The sequence below is a fragment of the Nerophis lumbriciformis genome, linkage group LG21 (assembly GCF_033978685.3).
Source record: "Nerophis lumbriciformis linkage group LG21, RoL_Nlum_v2.1, whole genome shotgun sequence".
Taxonomy (NCBI): domain Eukaryota; kingdom Metazoa; phylum Chordata; class Actinopteri; order Syngnathiformes; family Syngnathidae; genus Nerophis; species Nerophis lumbriciformis.
This window is the reverse complement of record NC_084568.2, coordinates 19,352,501-19,373,384: the sequence shown is the minus strand read 5'-3', so window position 1 is coordinate 19,373,384 and position 20,884 is coordinate 19,352,501. Positions and strand designations below refer to the sequence as shown.

Genomic DNA, 20,884 nt, shown 5'->3' with positions numbered 1-20,884 from the left:
CCTTAGGCTCTTGTACTGTTTACTCGTTGAAATACCCTTTACAAAGCTAAAATATACCAAAACGACCACTTTGCTGCTGCCCAAAAAATATTTCAAGTAATATTTTAATACTGACACATCTTATCTTTGCATATTCTACTAGAAAAAATTCATGAGCATTACATATATCAAAATCATGTACTTACTGTACTGTTTACTTGTAGAAATACCCTTTTTAGAGCAAACATTTACCCAAATAGCCACTTTGTTGCTGCCAAAAAATGATTTCAAGTAATATTTTGTTACTGACACGTTTTATCGCTGCATATTTCACCAGAATAGCCTTATGATCATTACATACAGTATATCAAAATTAAGTACCTCTTGTACTGTTTAGTTGTTGAAATACCCTTTACAAAGCTAAAATATAGCAAAACGACCACTTTGCTGCTGCCAAAAATGTTTTTTAAGTAATATCTTAATACTGACACATCTTATATCTTCATTTTCTGCTACAATAAACTTATGAGCATTACATATATCAAAATCAAGTACCTACTGTACTGTTTAATTGTTGAAATACCCTTTTTAGAGCAAATATCTACCCAAATGGCCACTTTGTTGCTGCCAAAAATGGATTTCAAGTAATATTTTGATACTGACACATCTTATCTCTGCATATTTTACTAGAATACCCTTATGAGCATTACATATATCAAATTTAAGTACCTCTTGTACGGTTTACTTGTTGAAATACCCTTTACAAAGCTAAAATATACCAAAACGACCACTTTGCTGCTGCGAAAAAAATGATTTCAAGTAATATTTTAATACTGACATCTTATCTCTGCATATTCTACTAGAATAAACTTATGAGCATTACATATATCAAAATAATGTACTTACTGTGCTGTTTACTTGTTGAAATACCCTTTTTAGAACAAATATCTACCAAAATAGCCACTTTGTTGCTGCCAAAAATTGATTTCAAGTGATATTTTGATACTGACACATCTTATCTCTGCATATTTTACTAGAATAACCTTATGGGCATTACATATGTCAAATTCAGGTACCTACTACTGTACAGTTTACTGTTTCTGGATAGCTGTAATAAGAGATTAGGCCTAAAGGGGGCAGCAACACCCAGATGTCGGCTGTCGTGCTCGTTACCTACACCCCAAAGAAGACATCAAAATTACCCCATCTTGTTGAAGTCTCGTCAGAATTTGAGAGAAAGAATTCCGAACCAAAAGGTGCAGCCCAAAGCGCTTTTATTTATAGTTGGTTGGAGATTACATATTTACTGTTGTACGTAATGCAGCATTTACGCCACTAGTTTCAACCAGAACTGACTGGGCACGGAACGTGACACTACTCCTGGCTCGCTTGCAACGGAGCTTCGAGGAACCAAACGAAAATATACATGTAAACTAGACCGCTACCACCACGGACTTCTTGTGGGACAAACGTACGGGGCTCGCTGCTAAAACGGTGGGTATTACTCTCTAATGTGAAGATAAATGAGCCACATTCGGTCACAGTGGTTAGCACGGCAGCTAACTGCTAGGTCTTAGCCGAGCTGGAATAAGATGGCGGTCAAATTATTTACATCAGCTAAAGAGGCTAGCTAACTTAGCGCCACGATTCATAGCGAATTGTTTTCAGTCGTATTGTTTAAAATGTGCATTATACAATGGACGTTTGAAGAAATGCACGTATCGATTTTTGAGCAAGATAGTGTGCTTATGTTCTTAAGTATATATATATATATGACACGCTCATGCATCTTAACAGTTTATGACCGCCAAATGTTATTCCCTGTTCATAATATTCCTAATATTGTCTATGTGTTGATTGTTACCACGAGTTTTGGGAGCCGAAGTAAACAGCAGTGCGCTTAAAGTTGGTTATATGCTTTCTAAGTCGTTCGTGCTATCACATTATGTTCAACCTACACTATATTGTCAAAAAGTATTTAGCCACCTGCCTTGACTCACATATGAACTTGAAGTGCCATCCCATTCCTAACCCATAGGGTTCAATATGATGTCGGTCCACCTTTTGCAGCTATTACAGCTTCAACCCTTCTGGGAAGGCTGTCCACAAGGTTGCGTAGTGTGTTTATAGGAATTTTCCACCATTCTTCCAAAAGCGCATTGGTGAGGTCGCACACTGATGTTGGTCGAAAAGGCCTGGCTCTCAGTCTCCGTTCTAATTCATCCCAAAGGTGTTCTATCGGGTTCAGGTCAGGACTCTGTGCAGGCCAGTCAAGTTCATCCACACTAGACTCTGCCATCCGTGTCTTTATGGACCTTGCTTTGTGCACTGGTGCACAATCATGTTGAAAGAGGAAGTGGCCCTCTCCAAACTGTTCCCACAAGGTTGGGAGCATGGAATTGTCCAAAATATTTGGGTATCCTGGAGCATTCAAAGTTCCTTTCACTGGAACTAATGGGGCCAAGCCCAACTCCTGAAAAACAACCCCACACCATAATTAATCCTCTTCCAAATTATACACTCCTACCACTTTGTTGCTGAGTTGCTGTCGTTCCCAAACTCTTCAATTTTCTTATAATAAAGCCCACAGTTGACTTTGGAATATTTAGGAGCAAGGAAATTTCACGACTGGATTTGTTGCACAGGTGGCATCCAATGACAGTTCCACGCTGGAAATCACTGAGCTCCTGAGAGCGGCCCATTCTTTCACAAATGTTTGTAGAAACGGTCTCTATGCTTAAGTGCTTGATTTTATACACCTGTGGCCGGGCCAAGTGATTAGGACACCTGATACTGATCATTTGGATGGGTGGCCAATTACTTTTGATAATATAGTGTATTTAGGCTTGCTAAATACACCTCCGTTAACTTAGAGAACACGTTTTCAATTTACATACGATATAAAAAAGTCACATTATGAACGTACCATTACTGCTTGATTTTTCTTACCAAGTGTTACGCTCCAATCAACTTGACTTTCCAATAATTATTTCATTGTTTTGATTTATGTTTTAGCTTGCTCCAGGTGTCAAGCAGAGCATTACAAGTTATTGTTAACAGTGATCCTTGACTGACCGCACATTTTTCTTTCCAAAAACATAACAGATGCCTTACACAAGACGGTACACATCCTCAGACAGAGAGAGTCGCAGCAGCTACCATGATCGTTACAGAGACAAAGATCGAGATAGAGGACGAAGACAAAGACACAGAAGATCACCCACATATTCTTCGAGCAGTGACAGAGACCGAGATCGAGACCGGCGTGGACGGGCTCAGAGACAAGATACAAGTTTTGTACGCTCAAGGAGGTATGTTTCCATGTGCACCCTAATGTGGATGATGATAATGGAAACATTTGGGATGGTCTGAAATAACCTGCGTGGAGCTTACAGGGTTAGACCTGAAAAAAAATCAAATGTTAACAATAGGGCTGGGCGATATATCGATATGCGCGATATATCGCGGGTTTGTCTCTGTGCGATATAGAAAATGACTATATCGTGATATCGAGTATACGTTCTCACGCAGTTGCTTTTAGCTGCGGGCATTACACTACATGCTCTACTCGCTCTTTCTTGTCTCTCCTTCTCACAGACAGCAAGCGCAGCTTCTACATACGTCACATACTGTCACGTCATACGTCACATACGTATACGCCCTCCCCGAGCAGAGAGGTAGTGTCACGCCAAATTGCTTCCCCCTACAAAAACCTTCCCCCCGCCCATTTACTTCCGGGGTCATTTCCTCTTACATCATTTCCTCTTACTTACGTCATTTCCTCTTACGTCATTGACAGCGATCGATAGAATCCAAACCTCCTGAAAATGGTGGTGTCACTGAATGACATTTGTCTTTATCTTTCCCAAGGGACTTATGTCAAACACCAGCAGGCTTCGAAAAATTCCAGGCGGAGTGTTAGAGAAAATTTCAGGCGAAGTGTTAGGGCCGCTGCTGGGAACTTCTGTCTTCGTGGTAACGTGCAAAAAATATTAATTAATATATAATACTGTTAAATGTCTGTACTTTAAATCAACATTACTGTTGAAACCATTTCACTAATATTAATTAATATATAATACTGTTAAATGTCTGTACTTTAAATCAACATTATTGTTGAAACCATTTCACTAATATTAATTAATATATAATACTGTTAAATGTCTGTACTTTAAATCAACATTATTGTTGAAACCATTTCACTACAATGTTGTGTGTGCTGCTGTCCTGTGTCAAAGCCGAAGTGTTATCGATCGCTGTCAATGACGTAAGAGGAAATGACCCCGGAAGTAAATGAGGGGGGGGGAAGGTTTTTGTAGGGGGAAGAAATTTGGCGTGACAGCAGCAGCATGGGTAACGTTAGCTGTGATGCTAGTGGTAATACGAGCGAAAGAAGGTACGAATCTGGTAACAAATGAAGGAAGAATTAATTCCTCCAAAAAACAGCAGGGGGTCCATCGTCTGGCGGTTGTTTGGCTTCAAGTAGGAATATGTCGAACAGACAACCGTAATTTGTCAAGTGTGGGGCAAAAGCGTTGCTATAAAAAGTAGCAGTAGCCTACTGCTATGTAGCATCGTTTGAAAAGTCACCTGCTAGTGAATGAAGAGTGCTCAATCCAATCCAATCCACTTTATTTATATAGCACATTTAAACAACAAAAATGTTTCCAAAGTGTTAAAACAATATTAAAAACAATATTTACGTACTCCGCACGTCAACATCTTTGTTCGGTGCCACACGTCCACACCATCAAAATGCCGAGGCAAACATTTCCAGATCAACACCGTAGGAAAAAATAGTGATTTTTTTAGTTGTGATTTCCTTCTCTGCATGAAAGTTTAAAAGTAGCATATATTAATGCAGTATGAAGAAGAATGTTTTAATGTAGACACATAGAATCATCATACTGATGTGATTATATGCATCAAGTGTTCATTCAAGGCGAGGGCAAAATATCGAGATATATATCGTGTATCGCGATATGGCCTTAAAATATCGCGATATTAAAAAAAGGCCATATCGCCCAGCCCTAGTTAACAATAACAACAACAGATGATCATGTATGTGGCAGCCGACACCCCTCAACAGGCTTCAGAGATATTAAACAGCTTGCTGAAATATCAACATGGCTTCAAAATAACTGTTTAACCCTAAATTATAACAAAACATTCTCAATGTGTTTCTCTTTGAAGAAACAATCATTAAGTGAAATTCAGGTCAACATTAATCAAAATAAAATAGAGCAGGTAAAGGAATTTAAATATGTGGGTGTTATTTTGGACCTTAAGCCAAAATTTGATGGCCATATTATAAAAATGACTAAGACCATAAAAATAAATATAAACTGTTTCAGGCTTATTAGACCGTGCTGTTCAAGCTGCACGAGTTTACATGCATGCAATGATTTTATCCCATATGTCTTATTGTGCCATGGTCTGGGGACAGGCTGCGCAATGTGTAGTGAAGACTATGTTGTCGTTGTATAAACAAACACTAAAGACATTGGATCAAAAACCAATGAAGCATCATCACTGCCATATTACTCAAAAATATAACAAGATGACTTTTGATAATTTTATAAATTTCTCATTTTTAAAAGCTATTTTTAAGTGTCTTAATGGATTAGCCCCTGATGTGATGTGTCAAGAAATACAAAGATACAGTAGTGAAGGTGTGCAGACTCGAGCTGCAGTTGGTGGGAGCTGTAGAGTGAAAAGGTGCCGGACGACTCTGGGTCAGTCTGCGTTCTCAGTGAAGGCCTCACATCTGTGGAACGCTTTGCCACTGGAGTTAAAGTCACAGTGGGACATTAAACTTTTCTCCACAAAACTGAAAAAGTGACTTAAAGAAAATCAGAAGTGTGAGCACTAGAACTGGATGTAGTGTGGACAAATGGGGCCAATTATTTTCAATGTGTTATTTTTGTTCTTGTCTTAATCTTTTTGTATGTGTTTTACACTTTTCTCAACTTAAAAAAAAAAAAAAAAAGGGTCGCAAGTTAGCCTGTGGCTAGAAGTCTTATGTACTTTGACATCGGTTACCTGTGGGTAGCAATGTTTAATTGTACTGTTCTTAGCAAATAAATAAATAAACAAAAGAAGATTGATGATACGCCCGCAGTCCTAATCTATAAAACATATGTAGGCACCAATTTTGCAGACCGAAGTATCATTTTGTATTCTATTTTTGAAGTACCCAGTTTTCTGGAATGCAGCATAGTTGTGGGCATTTTCTCACAAAATTTCAGAGTATTCCTATCTGTCTGCCGATACAGTCGGAGCTTTGACAATCGCTCAACAGAGCGCCGGCCATTTGATCGAAGATACTACGAGGGATATAGAAGATTGGATCAGAGCCGAGATGGTGACAGAGACGGGGAGCCACGTGGAACAGCAGAATGTTACTATCCACGAGACTTCTCCCCAAGCATGTATGACTACCGACGCAGCCGAGAAAGAGATCGGGAGCGAGATGAGTCATACCGACGAAAGGGCAGCAGGCGTAAGCACAAACGAAGGCGGCGTAGAACCAGGTCCTATAGCCCATCCTCCTCGGTGAGTACAGCCAGACCTGAGATGGTCTTTTAACTCTCCTCATCCTGTTTTTTCTATCTCTTCTACCTTGCGCTCAGCTCTCTCTGCCTCTTTCCCTCTCTAACCATTTCTTTTTCACAGCCCCTGGATTTGGTAAGTAGTGCAATCTTTCTGATTTTGGAATTTTTTCTTGATAAAGGCGGCTTTTGCTTACACTGTCATTTTTGGAGAACATTTTCATTTTTATGCAAGCAGCCATTATTCCGTTATTGAAACCCAATCTCAAAATGATTTTAACCAAGTACACTTTTTGGCAACAAACATCTGCCATTTGTCATCTTTCCTATTTGGGTCGATCTGCTTTTTGTAGTTGTAGTCACACCTATTATAAACTAAAGAATGCAATGCCCAGTAAATGCAGTAAAGTGAAGATGTTCCACCAAATATTTTACAAAGGTTTGATTATAATTAATTGAGATTTCTGATTGGAGATGTAGACATTAAGATATCTTCAAAGTTATTAAATTGCAACTTTGACTACATTTTATCCAAAAATATAGATTGCAAATAAGCAGGTTGTAACTATTTCCTGCTTGCTATCATTTGGTCTACTCCTTAACTTCCAAGTGAAGCTACTAAGGTCTGATTTGGTTGTATTACTGTTGTCTTTTTTTGGTCTTTGCGTTGAATGAATGGATGGATGTGCCAGTTGCTCCTTGTTTTGTAAGCAGCTGTGGTTTAAAGGTGGGGGGGAAGCAGAGGACAACATGTGATCTTTGACTTGTTCCCTTGCACTATATCCCTATCGTTATATATTTCCTTCACGTGGTGTCATGCGTGAATCGCTCCATGACCACCAAACCCACCACCACCAACAACTACATCAACACCACCCTCCTCCTCCCTCCTCGTCTGCCTGTGCCGCCTGACGCCACGGCTGCCTCTGAATACCCCCTGTTTTGGTTGTGTCGTGACCTGCTGATGGCGGTTTGGGTGTGAAAACAGCGGAGCAACAGCCGGACGCGGGCACTGAGTGTGAGGGACGACGAGGAAGGGCACCTGATCTGTCGGAGTGGGGACGTCCTGCAAGAGAGATGTACTCACTGCCACTACTCTATCGTAACCCTTCTCCATATGAGTATTAAAGCATAGAGCATTTAAATGGGAGTGCCTGATGATGGTGCCTTGCTAGAATGCTCTTCGCTCTAGCTGAATTAGCAGGGTGGATTGCAAGAACAAGGAAGTTTCTGTGAGGGACGTTAGATATCTTCTGACATTTTTCTTTTTTTTCTCTTTAATAGGAAATTAAGCTGTGGAGCATTTTCTATGTTTCACAGGTTACCTTTCAAAAAATAGAATCAATCTTACTTGCATTTGTTTCTCTGTCACATTGTAAAAGCAAGCTAATTTTAAGTTTTTAGGTATTTTTATAGAAATGTAATCAAACGTTTGTTCACAATACTTTTTTTTTTAGACATTTACGACCAGCTTATACATATATTCATACACACTTTTTTCATATATTTAATGTTAAAAAACGGCTATAATGCAAGTGCTTTATTTTTTGGGAGGGGAGGGTTGTGCCCACTTTTCGATGCCTGCAAATTGGTCTTTTGAGAAAGTAGCACTTTACACCCCCCTCCCATTTTTCCTGATTTATCACATAGTGTTATGCATTAGGTTACCATAGATTATCATTTGTGTTTTAAGCCTGCCAGGTTGAATAGGCAGCCCTTTGAAAATAGGACAGATGCTAGGATGATTTTGTTCTCTGAAATTTGAGAGACTAATTCTCCTGTTCTCTTTCCACTCCCCACTTTCGTTCCCTTTTCCCTTTTGTCTTTGTGTCATGCTGCAGATGAGATTGTCAGCACTTTGGGGGAAGGCACCTTTGGGAGGGTGATGCAGTGTATCGACCATCGCAGGTGTGTGTCTGTTGAAAATGTGGTATAACACATGATGTCATATGCTTCAAAACATACAGGTTATTTGTTTTGCCAAATGGTATTTTTGTCCATTAAGACAATCTGTATTCTTGACCTTCTAGTTTGACAACCTTTTAAAAAAGGGCAAACTGTAGTAAAAAAAAAAAAAAGCTTACAAATCCACACTAGTGGAGTTTAAACAATACATACATTTACTGACTGTCACAGGCATTTTGTCAAATCTTGAAAAAGCAACCACAGCTGACAAATTATAACACCTATTTTTATCAATATAGAGATCTACGACAACGTGTACATTATCCTTAAAATCAGCACACACCTAGACACAGCCCAGAAAACATAATGAAAGTCTTTTTTTATTGGCCCGTGTGTGCTATAGGCGCAGACATGTTGAGTTAATTTGCCTTCCAATGGGACAATTGCGCACACGTACATGGCGATTTGTATGCTCAAATATACTGTATTGTGCAGCCCTACTTTAGAAAAAAACATTCACTGGCATTGGGATGTTTGCCGGGAAACATCTAACATTGTGTTTTACATAAAATAGGTTTGGCGTTTCTATTAACTGTTTTACTTTCGTTGCAACATTTTTTTAAAGGGGTGGCACCAACGTTGCCCTGAAAATTATCAAGAATGTGGAGAAGTACAAAGAAGCAGCCCGTCTTGAGATCAACGTACTTGAAAAGATCAACGAGAAGGATCCTGACAACAAATTGTAAGTTATGGCAATTGAAGAAACATGGTGTCGTCTGACATTTATCTGCATCTAGATGTCCCAAACTAATTTGAAGTTGTAATTTTAATAATAATGTAATAATACAATAATTGTGAGTATTGCATACAGTGGAACTTGTTTAAGTTGTTTAGAGTTGGACCCCCGTGTTCTTTTTATTGCCAAAAAAAATTCCTGCGTAAGTTGACGTTACACTAGTTATGTGATTCACCAAAATTCATTATCACAGACTGTTTAATACTTTCACACAGGAACACAAACACCCTGATATTTGGTCAAAACAAGATACATCATGAACAATAACGAGAATGTATCTGTTTGTATTAGTTACTTTTTTTGGATACACATTCAGTTTCAACACACACACTCTGCAGCTCACCATCACTCACCATCAGGCTGTGTTGACGAGCCCCTATTATTAAGCCAACCCCCTTTGCCCATGTCCTGTCAAGGAATGTAACACATTGTTAGAACAATTAGAATGTATCAGTATACTCATTATTATTGTTTTAATAAGCAATATTACATCTATTATTATTGTTTTAAGAAGTAAATATTATTAACTGTCTAGATTAATAATTATTTAATCAATCACGATTAGTGTCTTCTAGTCACAAGTTGATGGAAATTAGGGGCGTAATGATTAACGCTTTTAGTAATAAATCGTTTTAAATTTAAATTATCCTAAAACCATGTTTAATAACCGCACTTCAATAAACTCACAAACCGTTGAAGATGCTCATTTACTGGAGAAGCAAGCTAGCGTGCTAATGGCTGGCTATATTAAATGTTAACATGAATACAAGAGACATTAATGTCTTTCCCCATTAAGAAACAACATACATAATGTTTATTCTGCCAAGAAAGTATAGTGTGTATAATTATTTTATTTTATGAATTAGTTAAAATATTTTTGTTTGTACTTTTTGAGCACATTCAACAATAATGCGATAATGATAACCCTGATAATTTTGCTTACAATAACCGTGATATGAAATGTTCACAGTGTTACATTCCTAATAAATACTTTTTGATCACATTCAAGTTCAACAATGCCGCGATAATAATAATTAATATCCGTGGTATTTTGGTCACAATAACCGTGATATGAAATGTTTATTGTTATCATTGTGAAACTGACTTGTCTGGGGGCCAGTGTTTTGGTTGCACATCTTTTGACACAACACCCACACTTTTTTATTATTTAATCCTACCAGTATTTATACTTGTAGGATACTCATCAAAAGAAGAATGTGGGTTACAACAGCGTCGACATACAAATCCTCATGTCTTTGGCAAAGAAACAAGTAAATGTGCAAGCAATGGCTACTTTCTTTACATCGACATAAACAGGTTCCACTCCAACACTTAAACTAGAAAGTGTCTGAACTTCACAACCTGGACTCGCTAGTCTTTAACTTGTTGTAAACAACCTGGCAATAAATAATTCATATTTAGCTCAGACTAAATATTATATTTTTGACATTTCTTTCAGATTTTTTTTGTTTTTGTTTCCACAAGGTTGTCATCACTGTTGAAAGTTATTTCATCTTCTTTATCTTGCAGCCTGTGTGTGCAGATGTTCGACTGGTTTGACTACCATGGTCACATGTGTCTCTCCTTTGAGCTGCTAGCTCTCAGCACTTTTGATTTCCTCAAAGAAAACAACTACCTGCCCTACTCCATCGGTCAGGTCCGACACATGGCCTACCAAATCTGTCTTGCTGTGAAGTGTAAGTTGCTTACTTTCCTCACACAGAATCAGAGTCAAAGGCCAAAAGTTTGGGAGCCACTGCTTCTAGTGTACAGCAAAAATAATCATTGACAAATGCGACATTCTTCAAATTTGTTTGTTTCTTGTCCCTTGATGTAGTTATGCATGACAATAAGCTGACACACACCGACCTAAAGCCTGAGAACATCCTGTTTGTCGACTCGGATTTCACTATGTCTTACAACGTTGAAAAGGTAAGAGAACGCATGCAGAAATATGATGTATATCATAATAGTTGGTATTAAACTATTTGACTGGCCGCAAAATTAGCGAAGGAAGTAGGCATGCCAGAGTTAACATACTAATTTAACCCTAATGGGTCAGTCCATGCTTTCGGGCGGTTTGGGATTTGAACTTGGGTCTCCTGCATGACAGTCAATCATGCTCGTCATTACACTGTTCAACCAGTTTCCAGCTTTGTTTAAAAATTACATGTGTGCACCCAAAATGCATTGCTGCGACAGGACTACCTTTTTGGATAATTTTCGGGATGAATCAATTTTTTTTTCTTTACAATAAAATATATTACATGATTGTATTGAAAATGTACTTATAAACACAAGCTTACTTAACGGAAAAGAACGTTAAAACCATGATTGATACGTGGAAGAAACTAGGAGCTGAATCATTGCTCCTGAAAGTGACAAGTGAGACAACAAGAGATGTCTGCATTGGTGCACATGTCTTGTAAAGGCGCCAGATATAACACAAACAGTGACAACACTAAATAATTTGTTTGGCACTATGAAATATTGATGTTTCCTTGTTAGGTGAAAAACTCAACTTACATCTGAAATGCTATTCCATTTAAAATGTGTAAACAACAACTAAATTATCATCAATATAATGTCTGAGCTGCAAAAGTGACAACGCATTGATATATAAAGATGGCCGCTTCAGCGAACTCTGAATCCAATTGGTCAAAATGAAATAGTTTCCCATAATGCTTTGCTTTGACAGTACTACTGTTTTGTCAAATTTTAAACTGAATCAAAGTTTTTTTACGATAACAAATATATTTCCTGAAAGTGTGGAACATTTTACTTGCAGTCAAAGTCAGTTTGAGAATAGTAGGAAAAGTACCAACTATATTGTACAATATTGTGGAAAATTATGAATAACTGAACAAACCTCAGTTGTCCTTGTTCTGAATAAGATGAACGTTCTGATGGTGGAATGGTTGAAATGGGTTGAAAAATGTAGGAAGAAAAGTAAAAAAAAAAATGGTGGAAATTAAGGAAAATTATAAATTGCTGTAAAACTGGTAATTTTGGGAAATATTTGTTGAATGAGCCCACGTGTCTTGAATGTGCTCAACATTTTAATGGAATCAATCGGATGAACGGTGTGGGAGTTATAGGCGGACAAAAAATGGCACAAAAGATTTAGAATAATAATAAATGGATAATTTTGGTGTAGAATAACATAGTGAGTAATCCAAACAGTGAGATGCATTAATTGACCGTTTTTGTTACATCATGTCACGCATGACAGAACTGAGGTTGCCAGATACGCAGCCAAATCCAGCTCAATCGACTGGGATACTCCTAAGAACTTAAACTTCCACTGCCTCTTACTAGGGGTTGAGGTGCTGGGACCATAATAGCTGAATAGACAAGCATTTTGTCCATAAGAAATCTCTAACCAACATATTTTACACAGAAATTAGGCTATTTTCAGGAAGAAGTACATCATGCCTGCGTACAATATCACAACAAATGGTTATTGTCAGTACTATCAGAAAACAAAGACTAAAACGAACTACAAACAACGCTAGCAATGGTTGTACTGGTGAAAGCACTCAGAATCGAGGGTTGAAATTGGGGGTTAAATCACCAAAAATTATTCGCTGCTGCTCACTGCTCCCCTCACCTCCCAGGGCGTGATCAAGGGTGATGGGTCAAATGCAGAGAATCATTTCGCCACACCTGGTGTGTGTGTGTGACAATCATTGGCACTTTAACTTAACTTAAATAAGTAGAGCAAGCTTAACAGCCTAATGTACGCCCAAAACTAAAGAGACCTTTTACCAAGTTATGCCTATAGGCTACTGTTTCAAACATTTCAGATTGCCATATAACTTTGCACATCTATTCATCCATCCATTTTCTAAAGCTTGTTGTCCCCCACAATATGCAAACACAAATGAGGAATTATTTTATCATGTGATTTGACTGTCTTCATACGTTTCACATTGCCACGACAGCCGTGCTAATGTTGGAACCCGTTTCCTCAGCGTATCAGCATATTGAGAACAAAATAGGAACTGACACTATCCATATCCATATAGGTTTTATTTGTCGAAAATATATTTTGCCCTGTCAGTTCGAATACACATCGACATACAGGCGAACGGGCATATATTTCTCCCGTTAGCCTATATGTAGATGTGTCTTTGACCGGGCTAGCAAGCTTAGCATTCGTTGCATGAATGCTTACTAGCTTTGTTAGACAAGGTCATAAACTGTATTGGTCAATATAGTTTACATACGAAATGTCCATTTCCATTTGTTACAAGTAATAAGAAAACATAAGTGCCTTACTTATCTATCAAAGAGAAAATTAGCAAGTTTGGCGTCAGATAAAAAAATATTCTCCACCTTCAATCGCCTTCATCTTTCAAAGGCATCCCCAATACAAATCCTCGTTTTGTTCCTGGCTTTATCATGAATGAATTGAGAATCGTAACGACGGCTTTTAGATTTACTAAGGTCTGACATGTTTAGTAACTTTACCAGTGGCAGTAGCGAGACGAAGATGGCGGCTCGTAACTTGCAACCTGGATGTGACACACTCACAGACTTTCTAATTGGTCAAACGGTAGAGGGCGGGACATCGAAATGAAAACAATAACAAGATTACGGGGCTGTAAATCTAATTTTGAAATGAGCATATCCCGGCTGAACTACTGTCATCGAAAAGAACATGATTTATGACTTGACATTTTAGGGCCATTTAATGATGACTTGACATTAAATTATTACATATGGCTCCTTTTTAAATATATTTTTTTAAATTAGCTTGTACCTGACACACTACCATTTTGACATATTACCCTAAACATTAAATACAAAAGAATCCTGGTGGTTCCAAACTTCTTCCATTTACGGATGATACAGGCCACTGTACTCATTGGGATCTTCAAGGAAGCAAATATTTTTCTTTACCCTTCCCCAGATTTGTGCCTCAAGACAGTCTTGTCTCTGAGGTCTACAGACAGTTCCTTCGACTTCATGCTTGGCCATGCACTGTCAAGTGTGGGACATTTATATATAGACAGGTGTGTGCCTTTCCAAATCATGTCCAATCAACTGAACATTTCACGGATGATCAGTTGAAAGAAGATTCACCTAAGCTCACTTTTGATCTTTATGGCAAAGGCTGTGAACACTTACTTATGTACATAAGATTTCTTAGTTTTTTTATTTTTAAAACATTTGCAAAAAGCTCTCAGAAACCCTTTTCAAATTGTCATAATGTGGTTTTGCGTTTAAAATTTTGAGGACAAAAATGAAATTATTAAATTTTGGAATACGGCTGTAACATAAAATGTGGAAAAAGTGAAGCGCTGTGAATACTTTCCGGGTGCACTGTAAAAGCAAGCAGTGAAAAGTCACATGACAACCACTAGAAAATGTGTGTATGTCACTTAGGGACTAGATGAGTTAAAGTCAAGCACAAAGCTGTTTTTGGCCAATTTTAGGACATTTCAAGTTTTTGGTGTTTAGTTATTCATGTATTATTTGTGTATGTGTGGTGTATTGTTTAAAGAATGATTGTTTGTTTAAGCAATGCACTGAAGATGAGAAATCTGTTTCTGGTAGAAGCGAGAAGAGAGGACGGTTAAGAGCACGGCAGTACGCATAGTAGACTTCGGCAGTGCAACTTTTGACCATGAGCATCACAGCACGATCGTGTCCACCCGGCATTACCGTGCCCCTGAGGTCATATTGGGTAAGCATGAAATCAGTAGTATGTGTATGTATATATATATATATATATAATATATATATATATATATATATATGTATATGTATATATATGTATATGTATATATATATATATATATATATATATATATATATATGTATATACCGTATATGTATATGTGTATATATATATATATATATGTGTATATATATGTATATGTGTATATATATGTATATGTATATGTATATATATATATATATATATATATATATATATATATATATATATATATATATATATATATATATATATATATGTATATATATATATATATATATATATATATATAAACACATGGTTTTCTGCCGTTGGACACTTTATATATCTATGTTCTCTTCATGTTGCATACTCAGAAATGGGCTGGGGCCATCCATGTGACGTGTGGAGCATTGGCTGCATCCTATTTGAATACTACCTGGGCTTCACCTTGTTTCAGGTACACTGTCATTAATGCCTTTACAACGTTTTAGGATCTTCATATAACAAGCTGGAAGGTCATCTCTGGCAAGATGTTAAATGTCCCAGGTGGACTGTGGATGTTAAAATGTGTAAGAATTAGCCTAGTTTTAGATCTTCCAGTAGCTACTTTCAAAAAAGTTCACAAGAACATTTTTATCACAGTCCATATTAGGTTTTCACGACATAAATTACATAGATTTGGGTGACAATAGAGCTTTTAATACAATTGTTATATTGTGGTAATGCATGTTGATTGTAGCTGTGTCCCGCTAATTTGACGGCGACAAGGAAATGAAAGCGTCCTCAATGCACTGTAGCCTTCTTTTCTCACTAGCGACTAATGTCTCTCCATAGTGCAAAGCTGCTTCTAAGTCAGCAGCCGTTGTTTCCATGGCAGCAAATTGACAACCTTTCTTACAATTATCATCCCTGGAGGATGAGGAATAGGTAAAAACTACACACCATTGGAGGATGTGTTTAGCGGAAGCTCAAGTTTGTGAATGTAAAAAAGGTGGGCAGATTGATACAAATATCAACAGTAACGGTACCAAACCAAGTATAGTACCAGTATAGGTCGATACTACAGTAATTAGATCAATATTTCTGGTTATTGAAACATATTTTGTCGTTTTTGTTATTGTTTACAAACTAAGGAAATAAGTCCCTGGACAAAGAAGGACACAACTCTTAGGATTTAATTAAGAGCCAAGAGCAGTTTTTGTTTGTAAGTTATTTTGCTCTAATGACTTTATTTTGATAAAAAAATGTTTTATGTAATTAAAGGGAATAAGGAAATAATTTGAATATTGAATTGATATTGTTACATCGTCATCCTGTGTTTTTGTATAAATGTGGTCAAAAATGGAGTCATTCAATGATCTTAAAAATGTTAAGCATCACTATCAGCATTGATATGACTAATACCAAGTTGGTATCGGAACGATAACCATATTTGTAGTATCGCCCAAAACTAATGTAAAGTATCCAAACAACATAAGAATAAGTCATTGGTACATTTTAACAGATGTTCAAATATACTAGCTAACAACAGAAATTAACCAGCTACTAACAGTGAATTGGCAAGTATATTAATTAAAGTTTTGAAAAAATGGTACAACCGAAAATTACGCAATATGTTTAGCCCGTACGTCAGCAGCCAAATTCAGAAACTTTGGAACTCGTTTTGAAATGGGTCTATATGTGATGTATATCATTATCACAGGAGGCTTCAATAGGTATTGCAATATAGATTTTAGGCCATTCTGCCCATCCCTACTGTCTAGTTACACAGCGTGTTACACCGTGTTTTCGTGTTCAGCAAACTTCAAAATAGAAGCATGGCACTATTAACATGGATTCTACCACAGCAACCAACAAAGTATATTCTTTATTCGTATTATTTTTAGATTAACCAAAGTTGGAAAGAAAGATGCGCATATTTTATTTTCATTGAATTAGTTAATTTGGTATATCAGAAGAATCAAATTTAAAATATGTACAAAGGGAAGAAAGTTATGTCAACAAACTGTAGGTTCAAAAATACACTACATTTTAGAAGAACAAAAAACCATTTTCCACCGGACTATAAGTCGCAGATATGTACGTTGTGAAATTAGTTATTTACACAGAAAGATTTCCTAAACGTTTATTTAAATACCTTCATTTTTACCAAACGGCTGATCAAACAAAACAGATGTCATCGTCAGGGACCTACTAGCTGCGTAAGGAAGCTCTCCAATCTGCTAAACAGACTCAATAACACCACCCTGATGTTTTGGTGAATTTACTGAGAAATTTGTGAAACTGAAATCATACAAAAAGAATGCCATTCTAAGTTATGTTACTAAAAAAACAAACTGTCATCAAACTATGTACGGTACATGAACGTTCTGAAGGCGAAAATACATGCCTGTATGCTACAGGGGAATTGTCATCCATCAGCTGTATGAGAGTTAACAAGACGAGCGAGGAGCTCCTTTGAGTTACCGTAATTTATAAAGTATGATATCTATTTAATATAAAGTATATGTGTTTCTGTCAGACTCATGACAACAGGGAGCATTTGTCCATGATGGAGAGAATCCTTGGACCTGTGCCATCCAGAATGATCCGTAAGACAAGGCAAGACTCGCACGCAAACATGCTCCTGAGCGATTACAAACATGTGCAGACTTATTAATAGGTTAGTCTAAATCTATCCTTCTCGTCTTCTCTCAGAAAGCAGAAGTATTTCTACCGGGGCCGTCTGGACTGGGACGAGGGCTCCTCAGCTGGCAAATATGTGCGGGAAAACTGTAAACCTCTGAGGGTGAGAGCAGTGTAAAATAACTGGGAGTGAACAAAGACTTATGTTTCTCTATGTATTTGACCTCCAGCGATACTTGCTGTCGGAGGCGGAGGAGCACCATCAGTTGTTTGACATCATCGAAAGCATGTTGGAGTACGAGCCCTCCAAGAGGCTGGTGCTGGCCGACTCCATCAAGCACCCTTTTTTTGACTGCGGGGGGGCTTGTGAGGCAACAGGCAGCAAGAGCTGGGAGGGGAACCGGGACATCAGCCGGTGATCTGCAGCACCCCGTCCCAAGACTGGTACAGACTATTTTTTTATACATGTTGCAATAGTGTCTGTTGATCATCATGAAAGCCAGGGAAACCTTCAGAGTGTCCACTTCTACAGCCAAGAGAGCTCTAAGTCCGGAGGAGGCCAACTGCAGTGTGTTGAACAGACCCTTTATGTACCCAAAGTAGCCCGCTATGCAGCTCTCGTCTTCCTCTGACTTCCCAACCTTACCGTCCATCCATCAGCATCACATGGGATAAATATCTTAGCCGCGCACCATGTAAGTCTGTTTTTGAGAAGATCATCACTGATGAACGAAAAAACGTACATGCAGCATTTTAGCAAAGCTTCCTAAATCGATGCCATCATGCTCAAAGAAGGCAAACAAAATTCTTCTTTACACGGGAGTTCCAAAGCAAAAAATAAAAGCAGTGCAAATTGCAAGTGTCAAGAATGTTTGCTTTTGTTAAAGAGCACTTGCACCAAATTGTTTTATATGCTTAAGGCATAATGATGTGGTCTTTCGGTCTTTATTAGTCACGAATATGACGACGTACACTCCACACAACTTGTTAGTTATTACTCCACCAAGCAAGGACTGTGGTTTATTTATTTGTCTGTATGCGGATATTATTGTTTTGGTTTGCTTTATACATTATGTTTTGCTTTCTACATGGTGGTGTAGGAAGGGTGTTAATGTAATAATGTATTACACAATGACCTGTATCTTGGCCTTAGCTGTGGAGTTTTCTGACACTTTTAAACACAAAAGTATAAATTCGCCTTTCCAAATGTGTGACGTCATCACGCCTGCGGTTTATCCCACAAAAGCGTTCTGAGTGGCGTCCAAATGAGCTGCACACAACTGTATGAAAATGTTTATTTTTGGTGAGCATGTGTTTTTTTCGCCCCAGTAGGTCATTGTTATGTACATGGATATTTTTTGTATGAAATAATGCCTATAAAAGTGTATATATGTATGATGCTGTAGAAATAAAAAAGTCCTCCTTTCCAGAAGCTTACTGTGCTCTTTTAGATGTCGATTATAAAATATGATCAAAATACACTTGATATTCAGTTGGCTGAGATCCTGGGCGCATATAACTTCAAACGTGTTTCACTCTAGTCCATTATGTGCCCAACCATGAAGAATGGATAGTTAGAGCTCACTTCAACTTTATTATCAACTTCAATTGCTGTTTAAAATCCAAGCTGACTCACTCACACTAGTCCGCTTACTTTCTGTACAGTGTGTCTCCTTCTAAAATCCCCCCCCTGCAAAATGTATTAATATGCTGGAGTATTAACGTAACAATCATCCAGCCATCCATTAATCATATTGTAACAAAATGGTGGGAAAGTCAATTTCCAAGCCATCGAGTCAATCACAGTCAAGCTTGTGTGCTACAATAACAACTATTAAACCAATCACAATCAAGCTTGTGTGCTACAGTAGCAACTATTAAACCAATCACAGTCAAGCTCGTGCGCCACAGTAGCAACTATTAAACCAATCACAATAAAGCTCGTGCGCCACAGTAGCAACTATTAAACCAATCATATTTAAGCTCGTGTTGCCACTACACAGCTGACAATAATTGGGATTGAGTAAATCCACAAAACGCCATTAATGCCATTGTCATTTATAGTATTAGCTTTGAAAAACACGAAGAAGTGCTCGAAATATAGAATGTAAACAATTCCACGACAGAAAATACGTCACACTATTGACACTACACTCACCTCTCCGACAGGATGAACAAAATTGGACCACAATTAACTCTAAACAACAGAGTCATATGGTAAGTAGCCTAGCTAACGAGAGAACAATACAACTGAATTTATTTTCACAGTGCAGGGTTTAAAATGTTATTCTAAAAGTAAAACGGGTGTTATTTAATGACGCACACATTTTAGGAGTTAAAATGTGAAAAAAAGGAATACAGCCTATTCTATAATATTTATGCCCTAATTTAAGCATTTTTAACTAAAAATATCAACGCTACAGTCGTATTGGTCATTAGAGGAGACCGAACCAATCAGCGCGCGCTGTTCAGTATCGTGGCCACTGATTGGCTAAGCCTCGGGAAGCAGTACTACATTGGTATAAAATAATGTAAAAGTGACTAAAGGGTGTTATTTTATGTCTAAACTGCTCTCATAATGTTGAAAAACCTATGTAGAAGGTAGTAAACCTATTTATTTTATACTCTAGTAACAAATATTTGTTGTCACCAATTAACCGCGAGAGAAAACTGTATTTTTAACAATTGTCGAATTCAGGTAAGGTTTTTGACTTCAATTTGTTGGAATAAAACTGAGGTTACTCTTTAGTTAATTTTGCTCAAATAATTATGAAAGAAAAGGAAGTAAGGGCCTGGGTATTTTCTTATATTGTGTTACGTCCGTTGTAGCGCCTTGCATGGCAGCTCCCGCCATCAGTGTGTGGATGTGTGTGTGAATGGGTGAATGTGGAAATACTGTCAAAGCGCTTTGAGTACCTTGAAGGTAGAAAAGCGCTATACAAGTATAACCCATTTATCATTATTATCATTATTGTTACAGTATTGCTGTATTTACGTTATAACGCGGTACACTTGTTGATTTAAAAAAAACATTGCTTGTCCTGTTTTATTCTATTCACAATAATCAAGTTAAAAGCAAAAATCCTTCTTATGTATTCAAAATTTGTTACATAAAAAAATATCGGTATCAGCAATATTGGCCTTGTGTTTACAATACTTGATACCACAATTTGCAGGAAAACTCTGAATGTTACATACAATAACTACCCATAAAAGCCACCTCAGTTGTTGTTTTTTTGTTACTTTATTCTTGTTATTTCTTGTTGTGTTCATGTTGTGACAAATGTCTTTACTGCCATGCAACATAAACACGTAAGCCCT

The 20,884-nt window shown here is 37.5% G+C and overlaps 1 protein-coding gene across 2 annotated transcripts; it reads left to right on the top strand.

Annotated features, from left to right (window-relative positions):
• Nucleotides 1–1,150: 1,150 nt before the first annotated feature.
• Nucleotides 1,151–18,995, top strand: clk2a (CDC-like kinase 2a). Of its 2 annotated transcripts, XM_061982767.1 has the most exons (13): nucleotides 1,151–1,473; nucleotides 3,085–3,290; nucleotides 6,255–6,534; nucleotides 7,519–7,609; nucleotides 8,372–8,438; nucleotides 9,061–9,177; nucleotides 10,762–10,928; nucleotides 11,069–11,163; nucleotides 14,794–14,923; nucleotides 15,313–15,395; nucleotides 17,460–17,539; nucleotides 17,636–17,726; nucleotides 17,794–18,995. In XM_061982767.1, exons 2-13 carry the CDS (start codon nucleotides 3,085–3,087, stop codon nucleotides 17,980–17,982), a joined length of 1,596 nt encoding a protein of 531 aa, XP_061838751.1. In that variant the 5' UTR covers nucleotides 1,151–1,473; the 3' UTR covers nucleotides 17,983–18,995. The 2 variants fall into 2 exon arrangements, with proteins under 2 accessions (XP_061838751.1, XP_061838752.1); XM_061982768.2 differs by lacking the exons at nucleotides 1,151–1,473; nucleotides 3,085–3,290; nucleotides 7,519–7,609 and having other exon boundaries at nucleotides 6,400–6,534.
• Nucleotides 18,996–20,884: the final 1,889 nt, after the last annotated feature.

Excerpts from the sequence above, each read along its gene's own strand:
- clk2a (XM_061982767.1), top strand. The coding sequence starts at position 3,085 with ATGCCTTACACAAGACGGTACACATCCTCAGACAGAGAGAGTCGCAGC. Across the intron at positions 14,924-15,312 it reads TGCCCCTGAGGTCATATTGG|AAATGGGCTGGGGCCATCCA; the intron begins GTAAGCATGAAA and ends TTGCATACTCAG. Across the intron at positions 17,540-17,635 it reads AGAATGATCCGTAAGACAAG|AAAGCAGAAGTATTTCTACC; the intron begins GCAAGACTCGCA and ends GTCTTCTCTCAG.